Here is a 17,203-nt window from a genome sequence, read left to right on the forward strand (position 1 = left end):
CCCACACACTCTGCAGGGAAGCAATGCAGAGTATCCAGCCAGTCTTGTAGACCAATATTTCTCTTATAAATTCCATTCAGCTGCCTCAGTTTCAGTGCAGGGACACGGCTGTAATTAATGTCATTAGTTACACCTGTGCTTCTCTGCTATGACTAGTGAAAATGAAAAAATGATGCGTACAAACATGGCACTTCATTCATTTTCTAGTAAAAGCACTCTGTGTTTACCAGAATACTATTAGGAGAGTAAATGACAGAGTGCATCTGCAAAGTATTCTGATGTCCACAAGTAGCTCAGTGCCTACTTTTTCCTGTGTGCATTTAATATATCAGGCAATATTTGATTCTCTGCAATATTTTGGTTTTTATATTTATACATATGTGTTAACAAGCACAACCGCCATCATTTAAAGAGTTTTTTTTTTCAATTATAAACACGTTTCTCATATGAATCATATATTGGTTTCAATTCTTCTCACAGTTTTGCATGTACACCACTAGACTCTCTCTGTTAGTGCTATTGCATTAAGTTAAGTTGCTCTGAATTTCCTCGGCTCCTGCCCTCTCTCAGGCTACATCCTTTTGTTTGAGTTTCTTCTTAGCTGTTGACTGCTAAGCCTTTTGGCTCCATTCAGCCTGACATAGATACACTGTTTATGGACATCTTAGGGGTAAATGAGCTTTCAAGCGAATCTCAAAGCAGCACACTTTTCTAAATGATCTTGCATTAAATTGGACAGGAAGGTAGTCATAAAATTGTTGTGCTTTTTGGCAAATGATCGAGAAATTACTGAAAACCAGGACATTGTGCCTCATGCCCATTTTACTGGCAGTGCTTGTTTTCATTGAGACAAAGCATTGTTTTGTATTTTTAGATTGGTTTGGAAACTGACTGCATCATCTATTGATCTTATCTATAATACCATCAGTGCATGATAGATTCTACAGAGCTCTACCCACAGTTGTCACACCACAGGAAATCAGACATCATCTCTTGAGTTGTATTCAGCAATTCATTTCTGCCTGGATTTTTATCTCTTTAAAGATTATTCATTTTCCCACCGTCTCTGCAGTTTCCTTTCTCTGTAAGAGCTAAACATGTTATCTCGTCACAGTGGCTGGCGTCTGTCTGTCTATCTATCTGTCTGTCTCGACACTCTTTTGTAAACACACTAACTGTAGAACAATGTATGATAGAATATCTGCAGGTTTCCGGTAAAGAGCAGATGGTCCGATTAACTTTTGGAATACCTTGCTGCTTGGATCTCCATATTAATTACAACGATGATTTTGCTTAAAACGAGCAGAACTCTTAGGATTTAAGTGGTGCTACAACTGGCGGTACAAAGGTTAATGGTTTCATTTTACCAAGAAGCCGACAGCATCAAGAAAACTGACACTTTGTAGTTTGACAGACGTAGGATGTATCACATGGCTGTTGTCCTCTAATGAGAAGAAGAGTGGCTTTGACAGTATACTGAGTTACCTGCAAACAAATCAAGCACAATATAAGCAATCCAATACTACATCAATTCTGACTGGCACTCCACTTATTAGTTCCCAGAATTAAAAAAATGACCCCATATCATGCTTGATTTTACATAATATTCGGTCTATTTAAGCTGGGAAGGGTACAGTTATGTTACTGTGGATACTGAGCGGTGCTTCAATATATCTACTACCCAAGAAGATCTAGGGAGACATGCTAACAGCTTATAGTTCACAAGAGAGTTTTTCTTTTTCTGAAACAAGATAGTTGGTGTAAACTGTGTAATACTTCTGGTTTTGCCCACAGGGTGCTTGTTAAGGAGGGAACATTTTTGCTGTCATGTTCTTTTTGGGTTGACTGCCTTCCGGATCAAGTTTTAATTGTCCTCAAGTCTTTTTGGACTTGGTCTGACTTCCCCTTTGCTCCCCCCAGGATCAGGTCTTCTTTAATTAAAATTTGGTCTTTGCACATCCAAGATCCCCATACTACACCACTACAACACTGGTCACAAAGAGAGAATAGTGAACTATCTCATGAGTTGCGACAAGCTTTGAGACTGGGCAGCATGTTTGGGTGGACATCACACATAGACCCACACTCAAAATCCCAAAGTAGATCAGGGATAGCCAACATGGTGCCTCGGGAGCACCTGGTCGCCCACAGGGAGCCAATGAGTCATCCTCAGGGCACGTTGTATAAATAGCATGAGAAACTCGATCTATAAATAGCCTAAATTAGCTCCACATTTTAATGAATGAAAAAATAAGTGCTTTACAATTGTGTATAATACTTAAAATAAATAATGATCTATTTGGATTTTAAATCTTTGACCCAACTGGTGTCAGTATTTAGTTCTTGCTCATCTGTGATTTTAGCTACAATAATGAACAAACCGGGCTATTAACCGTTTAGCAGAAGAAAATCTACCACTTTCATAAGCAGTTGGAGGAAGAGTTCTTCTTAACTACACTGAAAGAAATGTGTGGGGGCGACTGTGGCAACAGCAAAGCTCCACAACAAGTACATGCGACAAGCCCCACAATGCCAGATACCCACCAGGTAGCTTATTATAGGTAGAAATAGCCTGTGAGTTAAAGAGGAACGGTGCAAGATTTTTTACCTTAATTAGCAAAACAGGAAAAAAGCGACCAGACTTGCATAGTTCCAGGAAGCTTTGAACAAAGAGGCAAACAGACATCTTTTTGCTGTTTCATGTTTTCTCCTCAAAAGAGGCTCTCCTAACACTGCTGCCCCGCAGGACAGCAGACAGCAACAAACAGAGTTTATCTACAACACCATAAGGGGGTGTTTCATAGAGAAAAAGGCACCGTAGATGGAAAAGCTTTCTATAAAAACAAACCAAACCCGTGTGATAACCAACTTCTGCACAGGTTTTGTCATGTTAAGGTGACCCCAATTTCTACAGTACCACTGCCTTATGATATCTGCGAGAAGGATGGGCTTCAAATACATTATACTTGGTCAGGAAAATTGCAAGTTTTTCACTTTTGTGTAAGACATGTAAACTGATCCATTTGAACAATGAACTGCAAGTTAAATTTAAGACTTTAAGTCTCTGACAATGATCGGCGATGTAAATACATCTAAGGCCAAGATGAACATTGTCTCTGTGTTTTTACAAAGAAAGAAATTGCTGCACTTTCCGTCTGTGCAGTGAGTGCTGAATGACAATACCTCTGCGTCTAGAGCCTTGGACAGTGCTGCAGAAAAGTACTCTCAACTCATAAATAGACTTGAGCGAGAGTTCGAAGACAGGTTCTGTGACTTTGATAAGCTGCAGCCATATCTGTCATTCATTTCAAATCCTTTCATGCGAGTGGACATGACATGCATTGCTGAGTGACTTAGACCGACTTCAGCTCGGATGCTGCGGAGGTAGAGATGGAAATTCTTCCATTGCAAAGTGACATTCACCTCAAAGACCACCAGGGCTCACCGAACTTTCGGTGCCTTGAAATGGACTCATTTGCTCCCTCTCCAACATGGATACCACTGTTGTGTCTGTGCAACAAATGTGACATGACAGTCAGCAGCTGGTTAGCTTATCTTAGCATTAAGACTAGACATGAGGAGAACAGTTAGCCGGCTCTGTTCAAATGCACCAAAGCCCGCCTGTAAATCTGATTCATAATGTGCTGTATTACGTCATATCTTTAAATCTGAAACCTGCATGAGTTTCCTTTCCCACAAACGACTCAAGAAGTTATGTATATTCCTGTCCCCAAGAAATACTCTAGCACATAACCAGATAACCACCACATAAAATTACATACTTTTGCACTTTACGCTAGGCCAAGCTACAGACACGAGTGGTATCGATCTTCTCCTTTGACGCTTCAACAGAAAGCCTTACCTTATCTCACCTCACCTCTTACCTTAGACATACCTATCAGACCTAAGCTTGAGGTCTCACACTCTTTTCTCTGCTTGGAATCTGTCTTTACCGCATTTCGATTTTTTTGACAAGTCTTCTTTGTGTGAAGAACTTTGTAAATAACTCATCATGTCAGCCACTCAACCTCTTGTGTCTTATTCTCCACGCATCCCCCTCCCACACATCTCTCTTCTCATACTGTCACTTGTCACTTCAGCTGTCGTCGCCCCAAGAGGAAACATACTGTGACATGTCCTGATCTGTGACTTACAAGGTCACCTCTCTGTCCCTCACCAAGACCTTGGCTGACAACTTACACCGTTCATTCCCTCCTTCCCTCATTTCACTATTCGCTCTCTCTCCTGCTCCTCCTCCTTCTCCCACCACTTCCACCTCGCTGTTACCCCCTGCTGATCAGTCTATCAGGAGGCAATTATTTAAAAACACCATTAAAAGTGAAACCAGTGTAGTGGGAAACCAATTAACCTTTACATCCTTCCTCTCCCCTAGGCCCAGGACCTGAATGTGATTGAAGAGGTCATCCGCATGATGCTGGAAATCATCAACTCCTGCCTATGCAACTCTCTGCACCACAACCCCAACTTGGTGTACGCGCTGCTCTACAAGAGGGAGCTCTTTGAGCAGTTCAGGATGCACCCATCCTTCCAGGACATCATGCAGAACCTGGACACGGTCAGTGTGTGCCTCTTTTGTGGTAGTTACCCCCCCCCCATGAATAGCAGCGGTAATGTGAGAGAGGCTTTGAACCGGGAGAGCTTTACCTCGTGGCTGCTGGCTGATTTGTGGTAATTATTCCATAGATCAAGGTTATACAGATTTTCCCTGAATGTCCTCTTCGTCTGCAGGGAAAGTTTTCAAAAAGCCAGAAACCCCGGGAACACATGCGCACTGCATCATTAACATAGTGTGTAGTTGGACTGTATAGCATGCTGAGGTCTGTGAGCTTAAGTACTATTGATGAATTAATCAGCCCCCTTGTGTCAAGAGGCTCTGTGTCAAATATTCATTGAGAGTGTTTGGTGTACGGGGGAGGAAGGGACAGAGCGAGAGAAAGCTGTCCTTCATCGCTGTATTAGTCATGTAGAGGGGGGAAAGGAAGCTTTTGTGTATGTGTGTGTATGTGTGTGAGGGATGGGGGTTGCTGCATACACTGCCATGGGCTTTGCTGTTATCCATAAGTATGAGGGAAGCATGCTAGCTGGAATCTCCCAGTTAAGTCAGTCTCCCTAAGGCTATTCTCCGAAGCCTTACCCGTGCTTGCAAATCCGTGTGTGTGTGAGCATGAGATTCAAGATGAGGGGCTGCTTTTTTGCTCCTCTAAATTAACCCCATATGGGAGGCCTTCAGAGTTAATGAAGAGATTAGTATTAGATAGATGTAGACACACGCACACAGTGTGCTTGTGGGCTCTGGTGTGTTTCTCTAAAGCATGAGTGGAGAAAACATTGCCTGTAGATCCATTTTTCACTGTTGGTTTGACAAAGAAGTGCATTAAAAAGAATCAGTAATACCTAGAGTTTTTTAATGATCAAATATCAAACAATTCTCCGGGGGAGAACCTAGCACAGCAGTGGAAATGCAGAATACAGTTTCCTTGATCTCTTGTTTGGCTTAAACCCAGAAGGCCTCAAATAATTTGAGCTCCACTGAAGTTCTTATTTTAAGTGGGAAGAAACATGCACAAACCCTATGGTGAATTTGTAATCTGAAATGCTGTATGTCTTTACTGAGTGTGTAGCCTACAGGCATACTGTACTAGCCCAGCCTGTTTTTGGAGCATCTTAAATTTGCGCAGCATGATTACACTCACAAGGTTATAACCATTTATAACCATCATCCATTATTATTTCCAAATATTTACAGTATTTTGATATAATTGTCATACATACATGCATTTTCATAGATGCAACACACCGCTGCAGGAAAATCCATAGATGCAGTTTGTTGGTTGTTAAACGTCATCTCCAAATCAAGCGGATCAAAACAAGCTAGCTGCTTCTGTGACTCTTAATGTTGTTAACAGGGTTTAACGTTGACATCAATGTTGTTATTTTCAGATTGAAGCCCCTCTATATGTAGCATGATGCCACTTTGTTCTAACTCACGTCTACATATTGCAGCCAGTGTCATCATAAAGGGTGTGGCTGCTGCAATATCAGTGTGACAGCTCCAAACAGTGGGATTAGACGAGTCAAAGAGCTTCATGACAGAGCTGGGAGTGGATGTTAAACCTCAATGAGATCAAGACAACCAGATCCTGTATATCTACAAACGGGAACAGGGTTTAATGGTGAAATGTGCAGCTGAGAGCCTGACCATTTCTGAGGCCAGAAACAATATTGATGCTTCTTTTTTTTAATCAATTTATCTAAATTAAATCTGTTTTAATACTATTAAAATAACTATTTGAGAACATTTGAAGTCACTAAGACTGATAGCTCTACTAAAACAAATCTTTTTTTGGCCAGCTATTGGTTGTAATTTCATATTTAGTGCACAAAATGAACCAGAACTCAATCGTATCAAACCAGTTTCATAATCCTCATGCAATTTTTTGTATTTCTTAGTGTGCTTGATGCTTTACAAAACATCACCATCAGTTGGGTTCTGCATGATGATTGGCTGTTTCCTCCTGTGTGACCATTAGGTGATTGGTTTCTTCAGTCAGCGACTGGAGCAGGCTGGAAGTGACCTGTCAGTTGAGAGGGTTCAGGAGGTCATCATGAAAGGAGCCCAGGCCCTGCCCAACGACAGACTGAAGGTAAATCACACACACACACACACACACACACACCCCTCAGGAGATAAGATCACAGTATGAAAGGACGAGGAATAATGAAAGATAGCTGGCTGAAGAAAAAAAAAACCCAGGGAGACAGACTGGTCATCAAGATTCATGTGAAGAATCGAACAATGTGTTGTTGAGACCTGCGAGCTTCGGTGGATTGGCGGCGGCGAGGTGAAGAAAGAAAAACGAATTAGTTTGTCTGGACAGGTGAGCGAGCGGGAGAGGTATGTCTCGGGGAGATGGACTGAGGCAAGGGGGAAAGATGGAAAGAACCACTGGGACATGAGACAAAAGGCCAAACCCCAATTCTCATTAGCATTAATGCCCATCTTCATTCCATCTCCGCTAGCTCGCTACATGTGAACATGTAATGACATTTCAAGGAGATGGGACGGCGGGCTATGGGGCACTTTGTCATGGGCACATAAGATCGGGAGGAAGGGGCAGGGGGGTGTGGGGGGGAAATAAATCTGCCACCGCGCCTCGTTACCCAACACTCCCAACACTCCTGGCGGGTTCGCTAACCCCCGCCCCTCCCAGTGCTCCTCCATTAATCAGTGAGGAAATATGTAACCAGCGGTCTCCCCACTCCGCTCCACACCCGCACAGAAGCTCTTAATTGCATGTTTTATCATGTGTTTCATGTTCTATACTTGGCAGCTGGCTGCAAGGCATTTGTCTCGCTAGCCGGTGTGGAAGAGGGATGGTGCACGGCCACGAGTCCATGTGCTTCTCTCCCCGCCTCGCTCTCGCTCTCGCTCAGCACCTCGAAGTGCTAATGTAGCGATCGACCGTAGAGCCGTAGAATTACACATGAAGCAATGTGGATAACCTCGCCATGTCCTTCAGCGAGGTTCGCCGTTACCTGTAGAGCACAACTCGAGCGCCCAGCCAGCCGTGGTGGGCCCGGGAATACGCGCGTGTCCGTGTGCGTTTGCAGATGACCGCTTGATATTGTGCGTTGTCGCCGTCAGTCGGTGTGTGTTCAGATGTGTGCGCAGCCATGTGTGCCGGGGTCTTCATTTCTGTGCAGAAGCGTTGCTGCGTCTCGCATTGACTCTCCCAACATCTGAGTGCTTTCCCAGCTCCACAGGGTGCCATGAAGCGGAGAAAATATCTGGGCAATGTCTCCTCGGGGAGAAGTCCTCGCCGCTTGATGGTACCATCACTCAAACAAACAGCTGTCCCTCTTACCTCTCGCTTCTCTTCATCTCATGAGCTCATTCTGCCACTCAGATAATCCATAGGTTGGATTTGTGTGTGGACTCATTGATGAGTTGTTAATTACTCAGTAAAAGCTCCTAGAAAGAGTATTGGTGCCTCAGTCAGTTGTGCATACAGAGTAGGCTGACCAGAAAGAGACATAAGGATGTTTATTCCTCTGTAAAAAAAAAACAACAAAAATCTGGTCCAAGCTTGTAATTCAGCTTCATTTTTCTCTCATCGGTGAAGTCACTCTATGGCAACTTTTCTATTTCCCATCAATGACCAGAAATAATTATTGTGGACACAATTACTCCCGTCATCTAAACTGGACACAGTTAAATTTGCTGTCTTGGAAACAGTTTGTTAGGAGGAGCCGACAGTTGTTAAGTCAATAAATTTGTTTATATTTCACTGGCAAAAAACACAACTGTGCTGTTTTAGGCGAGGGCGACCATTGTGGACACAGGACAACAAAAGGCCTGTTTACCTAAAGGAACTTAAAAGCAGTTACACAAAGACGTAGACATGTAAATTAGGTCCCAACTGAAAGAAAGGGTTAAAAGAAGGTGGTAAATACCCCAGGGACGACCCTCAGTGCCTCGCCACTCAACCGTCTCCCTGTCTCTCTCTCATTCTTTGTGTATGTATGTGTTGTTTCAGGGTGTGTGAGGCTAAGAGGCTCTCATGGGCAGTGCCTGTGGAATGTGTTGTTTAGCCTGACCAGCTGAAATCTGCCTTATTGAGCAGCGATAGCCTACAGACTCTCTGGCTCCTCAGGGCAGGACGGAGGGGGGGGGGTTGGGTCGGGGGATGGGGGTGGCGGTGGCGCTGGGAGCTTACCAGCTGTTCCACAGTACCTGGGCCTTGATCTGAAGTCTGACGGCTGGTCAGTTCTTTCCCACACGTCTCTCACTCTGAAGCCTCCTTCTGACAAGTGGAGGAACTTTTGAAGACCCTGTTTGATTGAACTGTGCAACAGAACCCGTCTCAGCAATTGATCTTTGGTCCTGGATTCAGCAAACATCTGAAAATGCAACAGTGCAGAAACACCAGGGCTAGTGTGAGATTACCATATAGTAGAAATTAGAGGTACCTTCTAGCTAGTTATCCTTACCGGGTATTGTTGTCATATCCAAGTCATGAGCCAAGACTCATTAAAAATATGACCTGATCCTGGAACTAGATTAAAAGTTACTTTACGAAAGGTGTTAGGATTTATCCTGAGGGGGGCACGTGCATGTGTGTACTAAATATCATAGCAATCTATCCAACTGTTGTTGAGACATGTCACTCAAAACCACAAGTGTGAACAGTCGAGGAAATGCCTGTACAACATTTTGTGCCAATCCATCATAAGATAAGGTAAAAAAAAAAAAAAGGAAAAACTTTGTGTGCATGGCGACACAAAAGGAAAGGTCAAGGGGTCACCACAGTCTGCAAGGCTTTGCTTCTTGGGACCATTAACGTCTTGTATAAACTTCCATCCTGTGCTTGTTGAGATATGTCTGCCTGGACCAAAGTGGCAGACCAACTTCCCCATTGATATGCAGCTAGCACTCTTCAAACTCCAATACTCAATTTACATGAATTATAAACAGAGAAAAACAAGCACATCTGCACATGTGAGATCCTGGGACCTGCTTAGGTGGCAGATTTGGCTCGACTTCTGCACTAATAAAAAATAGAAAACATTTTATCCACATCAAGATGTTGAATTGGGAGTGCAAATATCCCACTATTTCACTTCATTGTATAAAAGAAGACGATGGGCTTATATATCTTAGAATATACTGATGCATACTAGATATTTTGTGTTCATGTAAATCACCAATATAGTATATTATTGAAGTGAACGACCAATAGCAGTCCCTTTGTTTACAATGATTCAATATTAGATTACAGTATTTGTACACTGACCATGAGATTTATCAAAGAGTAATATGTTGTACTTTGTAATATAATCTTGCAGAGCTTGTGTACCTGCATGTAAGTGAGTGTGCGCGTGTGTTTGTGTGTGTGTATCGAGTTCATATTTGCTCCCTAGCCGCATTCTTCTCTGTCTGGCCGAGCTCTGACAGCACAGCAGCGTGCAGAGGAGGGAAGGGAACACAGAGTCCTGAGTGAAGATATGAGGCCAGCCAGTCAGTCTGTGTTCAGGGGCGAGGGCCTGACCCGCCAAGACCCATAACTAACTGATATGAGCCTGGGCCAATTGGGCCCAGACAGCTGCCAGACTGAGAACAAAACAGAGGAGGGGAGGAGGCAGCAGAGTGCCAGAGGAAAGAGAGGAAGCCACAGCATGGTCAGAATAAGGGACAGGGATAATATTAGGGTGCTAGATGCTCAGATTTTTCCCAGAAAGCACTGGAGCCTGAAAGGGGATGTTGTCGCTGTGAGGCGTATACTACGTGTAGTGATATCCAAGACTTCCCAAAGCATCAAATCCCCTGGTGGCTCTTGTCCAATATAAAAGTAGGAGGAAAAATGGAGGCCATTGTGATTCAGGGATCATTTTTCTTTTTTCTCATTATGTGTTCAATATCTAGTGAAAGTGGTCGAAGGTGCACCGGGGACTTTATATTCCTGCCGTTTAGGTTCATAATTTCTCCTCCAGCAGGCACTCGAGGTCTCGAGAAACACTCATTTGGATAAAGGATGTTTGTTTTAGTGGCACTAGGTGCATCGTTTTCACTTACTTTTCAGTCTCTTGGCAAGTGGTAAGATTACGTGCTGCCTGCTCCACTGATATGAGACCACACTAACAGCCTGAAGGGTAGTTCGATGTTTCGGAGGAATAAACTTGTTCGCTTTCTTGCATAGAATAAGATGAGAGGATCAATGCTACTGTCAGATCTGTACATTTGGTTTGACACTTGAGGAAATGGTTAACGTAGCGTAGCTTCTTTGCTTAGCAGATATGGACAAGCCAAGAATTTGACCCTCACAAAAACCATATTTAAAAGCACAAATTGTCTCTTTTTTATTCTTGAGATAAAAGAAACAAGATGAATACATGTTAATTTATTATTTTTTACTATTAGCAGCTGGTTGGTAGAGTTTTTCTAACCTTCGGACAGAGCCAGTCTAGCTGTATGTCATTTGTTTATCCTCCCATCAATAGTTTTTCCATGACACAATAAACCAGAGAGGCCTGAGAAAGGAACCCACTTGATGTTAAGAGAAACTGTTGAATTACACAGAGGTTTAAAGGAATTCTGTGCAGTCATTTTTGTCGCTAGGCCAATCATAGCTGCATTTACAAAGGCACAAAGCATTCAAATATATGCAGCAGTGGCTGAGAAAAGACAATTTGTCTGCTTTAAAAGCAGAGCTCCGATTTGTTTCACCTGCTCGTGTAAAACTGTGAGTGCTGCGTTCAGAGTTCACGATGAAGTGCTCGACGTATTCGCAATCCAGCCGTTGATCGAAAGAGCTTATAAATTGCAATATTATTCTTGGTCGCTATTGACGCTTGTTATGTACAACACTATATTCCCCACAGTCGCTTATGTCGGCCTATAGACGTGTCCTTATGAAAACAATAACTTACAAACATTATATGACGCATACTGCTCACACCACCACCCTCCTCATATAGATGATTAGTTATTCGGCCAATGTTTCATATATTTGCACATTAATGAAGGAGAGATTTGATTCCCTAATGCTATAAGATGGTGATATTAAAACCACATATGTTTCAAAGTATGTTGACATTGCAGTATTTGTTGATTAATTCTTTAATTATCTTAATGATCTAATTAGCATAACTGGTTTGTTTAATATATCATGTGATTATAGCAGGATATTAATCAGCTCAACTGCCGTCTGTTTTGTTTTGTTTTGTGCGAGTTCATCAATTTCCGTCTTAAAATGAAAGGCTAACCGCTACGCTGTGCCAACAAGTCAGAGTGGCTGGTTTTGAGTCACTGTCTCTAGCAGTATCATATGAACATTCGATGAGTTAGTCAGCGCGTCCACGAGACAATCACCTACACACAAATACCAGTCAGATAATACAGCTCCTGTATTGTGTCTAGCTGTCACAATGGCGGTGGTGTGTGCGGTCTAGCCTCAGTAGCCTGGCATATGGCCTGTGACCCCCGTAGCCCCTCTGTCTGTGTCATTATGATACCGATAGTGCGGCTGTGAATAGAGGCAGCCAGGACTCAATAGACAGGACTCGGACCATCACATAAAGGCCCTCAGCGTCTGTCTTTCACCGCAGACTGATTACTGGCTGCATGTGTGCATATACATGCGTGTGTGTAGACAGGAGGATATAATGAGGTGCCGTTGTATTATTGATGCTCTTCTTTTTGCTACCTGCCTGCTGTTAGGTGGGCTGGCAGCAGCCTGGTGAGGTCTAGTTGGTGGGCTTGTGTTTGTTTCTGGCAGATTTAGAAGAAAAGAAAAAAAACTTGATCACCCACTATCTCAGTGGGAGACTGCGTCAAATGGAGCTGCAGTGATGAGCGGATTAATCGATTAGTCAATCAGCAGGAAATTAACAGTGTGCTAATCATGTTTGCATCATGCTTTTCAAGATCCTTTGATTCTGTGAGGATATCATGTGAGGATCCTGCTTTTCTCTCGTATATTGAAAATCCTGTAGGTGGTTAGTTTGGTCAAATGAAACTGCGTTACACTATGTTTTCCACTATGTTCTGACATTTAATGGACAAAAATAACTATTTTCTTAATCAAAGAAATAATCATCTGAAGATCAAATGGTCATGAAAATAACCATTAGTTGCAGACATTTATTGAATCAGTGGATTTAATGGGTTGTTTATGGCTTATATCTGAAAAATGTCAAGTTAAAATTAAATGTGCTGAAACAAATGTCAGTAAAAACAAATTCTCTTGTAGATGTTTTTCTCTGTGGATGTGAAACAGGATTAGTTTTGGCCTCTTAAAATTAAGTCATTTCATGTGCAGGATTTTTTCATGTTTCTCTAATCCTGGATTCCACATTTTTATTCCAAATTCCTCTTTTGGTTCGTTTATTTATTTCAGTTTATTTTACTGGAATAATATATTTATTGATGAAAAGGAAAACAACTATAAATAAGCCTTGGACACTAAAAAAAAATAGTATAAAACAACATAATTATGTAACTGAAACTATTTTGTTTATTATTTCTTTTTTTTTCTTTTTTTGACCATTTTTTCTCTCTCTGGGCTACAAATGTCAGAAAATGGTTTAAAAGAACATCAGACTCCACTGATGAGGATTGAATTAGGTCTTAATTTACTTACATTTTAGAGAGGAGGATATAGAAAACACTCAATTCATCATATTTGAGAAGGTAGAACCAGTGGATTATTGACATCTGTGCTATGTTTAATCAATAAAAATAAGGCTGCTGGTTAATTATCCTGGGATTGATGGATGGATTGATTGATTGCTTTATTTAACAGATTGCTTCAGCTTTCAAATTCATGTATATAATGAATGTGGATTTTGGTGAGACAATCATGGCCCGGTCAAGAAAAAACATGGATGCCATCGTTTTCAGAAATCACCATTTCTGTCTGTGCACGCATGAGTTTTCAATGTTGTCTAATGTTTCTAAAAGTCTCATTATATGCACTTGGAAACTCTGGAGTAGTTTGGCGCCCAGGTATTAAAAAAGTGATGTGTTTCAGACCTAAATCGTATTAGTGTGGATGTAGCCTCAGCACTTGTAAACAATAAGGTCAGAGCGGCTGACAGACTGCTCTGTAAAACAACACTCCTACATTAGCCAGCCCATTAAAAAGGTCAGTGTTTGGACCACAGAGTGATACCTGTCCTGCAGGCAGCGGTAACCGAATTTACCTCACAGACAGATGGAATTACATCTGCCGGCAAACTACTGTACCTGATGAAGAGTGATTACTGAAAAGGGCCTGAGCGAGTTAACCTACCTGTGTAGCAGCACCTCCATCCATCTGAGCGAGACGTCGTTTCTCTGGTCACGGCACTTTACAAATATCAAATGCGGTTGGAGGCAATTCCTTAGTGATGTTGGCATCGAAGGTCACGGCAGGACCGACGATACTTTAACTTTAACATTAACCTCAGTGCCTTTGTCTGCAGAAACTTCAACAATACAACATCAGCAGGCATTTACTGTGTTAGCAAATCCAATATGTCAAAGTATGTGAATGTTGCCTCAAACTATGGATGGATAATATGAGAATCATATTGTGGGCTGTGATTGGCTGTTATCTGCACACACAGAATATATATTGATATTTGATTTTCCTACTGTGACACATCAAAATGTCTGCCATGACAAAAGGCCAGTATGTTGAGGAGGAAGGAATTTGTGATCATTCTTTTGTTTTTGTTTTTCATTCCTTGTGCATCACCCTGACAATTTCCTCCGTTTCTCTTGTTTCTTGTGCGAACAGAAGTTTCCAGAGCTCAAGTTTAAGTACGTGGAGGAAGACCAGCCGGAGGATTTCTTCATCCCCTACGTCTGGTCCCTGGTCTTTAACTCTGGAGTGGGTCTCCACTGGAGCCAGCATGGCATCGAGCTGTTCAGCATGGACTCTGGCTGAAACACCTGCTGCAGAAAACTGTGTGTGCGTGTGTGCGTCTCCATCTCCGTTCAATATAGGAAAAAAAAAAAGACTGACAGCATGTGTGTGGGTGCGTGTGTGTGTTTGGGTTGTTGTGTGCGCATTACCCTTTATAAGTATGTGCACGCTGCTTTGAAAGTGCCTCGACCTTGTACAGAAAGGTGTTCCTCTTTTTTTTTCTTTTTCTGCAGCACCACCTGTTTTTTTTTCTCTCTCCCTCATATCCTAATGATTCCTCTGCTTCTACACTGTGAAGCTTCATTCTGCACTGGTTAACAGTTCACACAGTAGCGCCCACTCATGTACAGTCAGTCCTGTGGTGAATACCTATTTAACATTTGATCAGCTTCACCCTGTTCCATAGCTCACGCCGAGTCGCATCTCTTCTGTAAAACCTTGTGTCGTTGTGAGGAGTTCAGGACGCCGGCAATGGATAAACTCACAGCTTTTTTCATGCTTACAAAGAAAAGGTCAATTAAAACATATGCACCCACGTTACACAGCTCTGGTGAACTTTCATGGACTGCTGCACTGAATGCTAAGAAGTACGGTAGTACGGATTTAATATTCAACACAAGCAATGTGTCTCGGAACGGAAGACACAGGGCACATTTTCTTAAAAACATGCTCTAAAACACAGAATTTTAAATATGTTTATCTCAAATTAGTGTTTTATTTTCACCATGCACATGTCTCTGAATACAATGGGTTGTATAAAAGATTTGTGTTTGTGAAATTAATCTCCATACGGCTCAGAAAAAGAGAACTGATGTCCAGTATAAAGTCTTATGTTGTGTTGCAACAGATTTCAGGCTGTGCTGCTGTGGCCACCACCTCCAACACCCCCGCCCTGAGTTACACTTTAATTAATGCTTAATTTCAGTCCCTGGATAATATTCACACTGCAAGTCACATCATACTGATTCATGTGATTTCATTGTTGCTCCCAGCCCATTCATCTGACTTTACCCTGTCTTTGTCGTTTTCTCTTTTTTTTTCCCGGACAGTAACCTGAGGCAAGTGCTCAAACTGGGGCAAGTCATTAAACCCCTCTGTCCTATTGTGCATAATTACAGTTGTCACTTTATTTGCATGTTTAACTAGAGACTTTGTATGAAATTATTTATTTTCCTGTATATTGTTTTTTTATATATATATTCAGCCCCGCAAAATGTAAACTGTAGTCGTACTGAAACGACTACGACTATGAAAGAGAAACCGTGGTACTTTACTTTGATTCTTCCCAGGTGGGAAACTGGCTTTATATTATTACATATTATATGACAACAGCTGTCATATTTTGTGGCAAATATTACTATGAACATAGGAGTTTAAATAAAAATAATGAATCAAAGCAACCAAAGTGTCACATGGTTATTTAGCAAAGTGAAACACTTCCATTCAGGCAGAATGTAGACTCAAAAGGGGAGTATATTGGATTTGTCATCTTTGTAGGGTTTGTACAAATTGTTTGACACCTCAACAGTAAATGTGAGCTGTAGCTTGTTTTAATTTAAATATTTGCCCTCTGCCAATTTCCCCATTGTCTTCCCTTTTATGACGTTGATGTATGCACAGTGTAAATACATCTACAGCTAGAGGACACTTAGCTTAAGGGTAGTGTGAACAAAAACAACTAGCTAGCCCAGCTTGTTCCAATGATAGGGTTAGGGTCTGAAGCTCAGTAAATTACACATTATATCTCACTTGTTTAATCTGTATATAAACTCAAGGTTTTTTTGTACAGATTAAATGTGCTCTGTGGAGTTTTTTTGTAAACAAACAAAAGTTACGTTTACATAATTACGCACCGAAACGCATTATGTGCATTCTTCAGGTCTGACAAATGTGTTCAGTGCATTTCCTGTCTGGTAAAACACTTGCAAAGCTTATGTTTTCTAACATTTAAAGTCCTCCGTTGTTTATATCCGTGTCTTCTCCGGGCTCCCAGACCTTTTTTCTTCATAGCCTTTGTTGGTGCATTGCTGCGTCTCATGCTGAATGACTGCCACCTGTAGATAAGCAGAACATTGAGAAACTAGCAGGGGTGTGTGTTGTGTCATCCATGTGCGCTTGTTCATGCATGCACAACAATCAGTACAGGAACCATCACCATAAAAAATGCTTCATAGCTCCATAGGAAAACACACAAACCAGATTTAATGTGCATCCATTACTGAGCTTTAGAGGTGCTGATGGATTTTGCTTCATCTTTTGGACGGACTTCTTTGGCTAGCTTTGCTCCCTGTTGCGAGCATTTGCGCTTTGCTAAACTATCTGGTTACCAACTTTAGCTTAATATTGTCTGGTATGAATCTTCTTATCTCTCTCCCAGCAAGACATCAAGAAGTCAAAGAAGCATATTTCACAACATGTCAAACTATTTCTTTAAAGAAATGCAATATCTTTATGATTCCTTGTCATACTGCTGTTTGATTTAAAGTTTTTAGAAGCCTGAAGAAGTAAAACTACTCAAGACTTGTTTGAAAAGTTATATGTTGTTTACCTCATCCTCTCAATACCAGTTAAGAGTTATCTTGTAAACTAAAGACTTCATCTTATTTATTCAGGTTAGGTTAAGTTAAAAAATGAGAGACATCATAGCTCCAACAGTTTGTACATACAGAATAACTTTTTTGTTCTTTTTGGACTTCAACAGTGCTTTAAACAATGCGTTTGTACCTCTGTACAGCAACAAACACAAAAGAGAAATCACCCTGAAAACCCAAATG

The 17,203-nt window shown here is 41.6% G+C and overlaps 1 protein-coding gene across 1 annotated transcript in view; it reads left to right on the forward strand.

Annotated features, from left to right (window-relative positions):
* The window catches only part of dym (dymeclin), a 50,564-nt gene extending 34,735 nt beyond the window's left edge, over positions 1-15,829 (forward strand). The window contains exons 15-17 of the mRNA XM_085793245.1: positions 4,394-4,576; positions 6,552-6,665; positions 14,301-15,829. Of these exons, the coding sequence (XP_085649371.1) occupies positions 4,394-4,576; positions 6,552-6,665; positions 14,301-14,450 (447 nt within the window). The 3' untranslated portion in view covers positions 14,451-15,829. The remainder of the gene's footprint in view (positions 1-4,393; positions 4,577-6,551; positions 6,666-14,300) is intronic.
* The last annotated feature ends 1,374 nt before the right edge of the window (positions 15,830-17,203 follow it).

Source organism: Trachurus japonicus, chromosome 12 (genome assembly GCF_045865225.1).
Source record: "Trachurus japonicus isolate A0001 chromosome 12, Traja_1.0".
Classification (NCBI taxonomy): domain Eukaryota; kingdom Metazoa; phylum Chordata; class Actinopteri; order Carangiformes; family Carangidae; genus Trachurus; species Trachurus japonicus.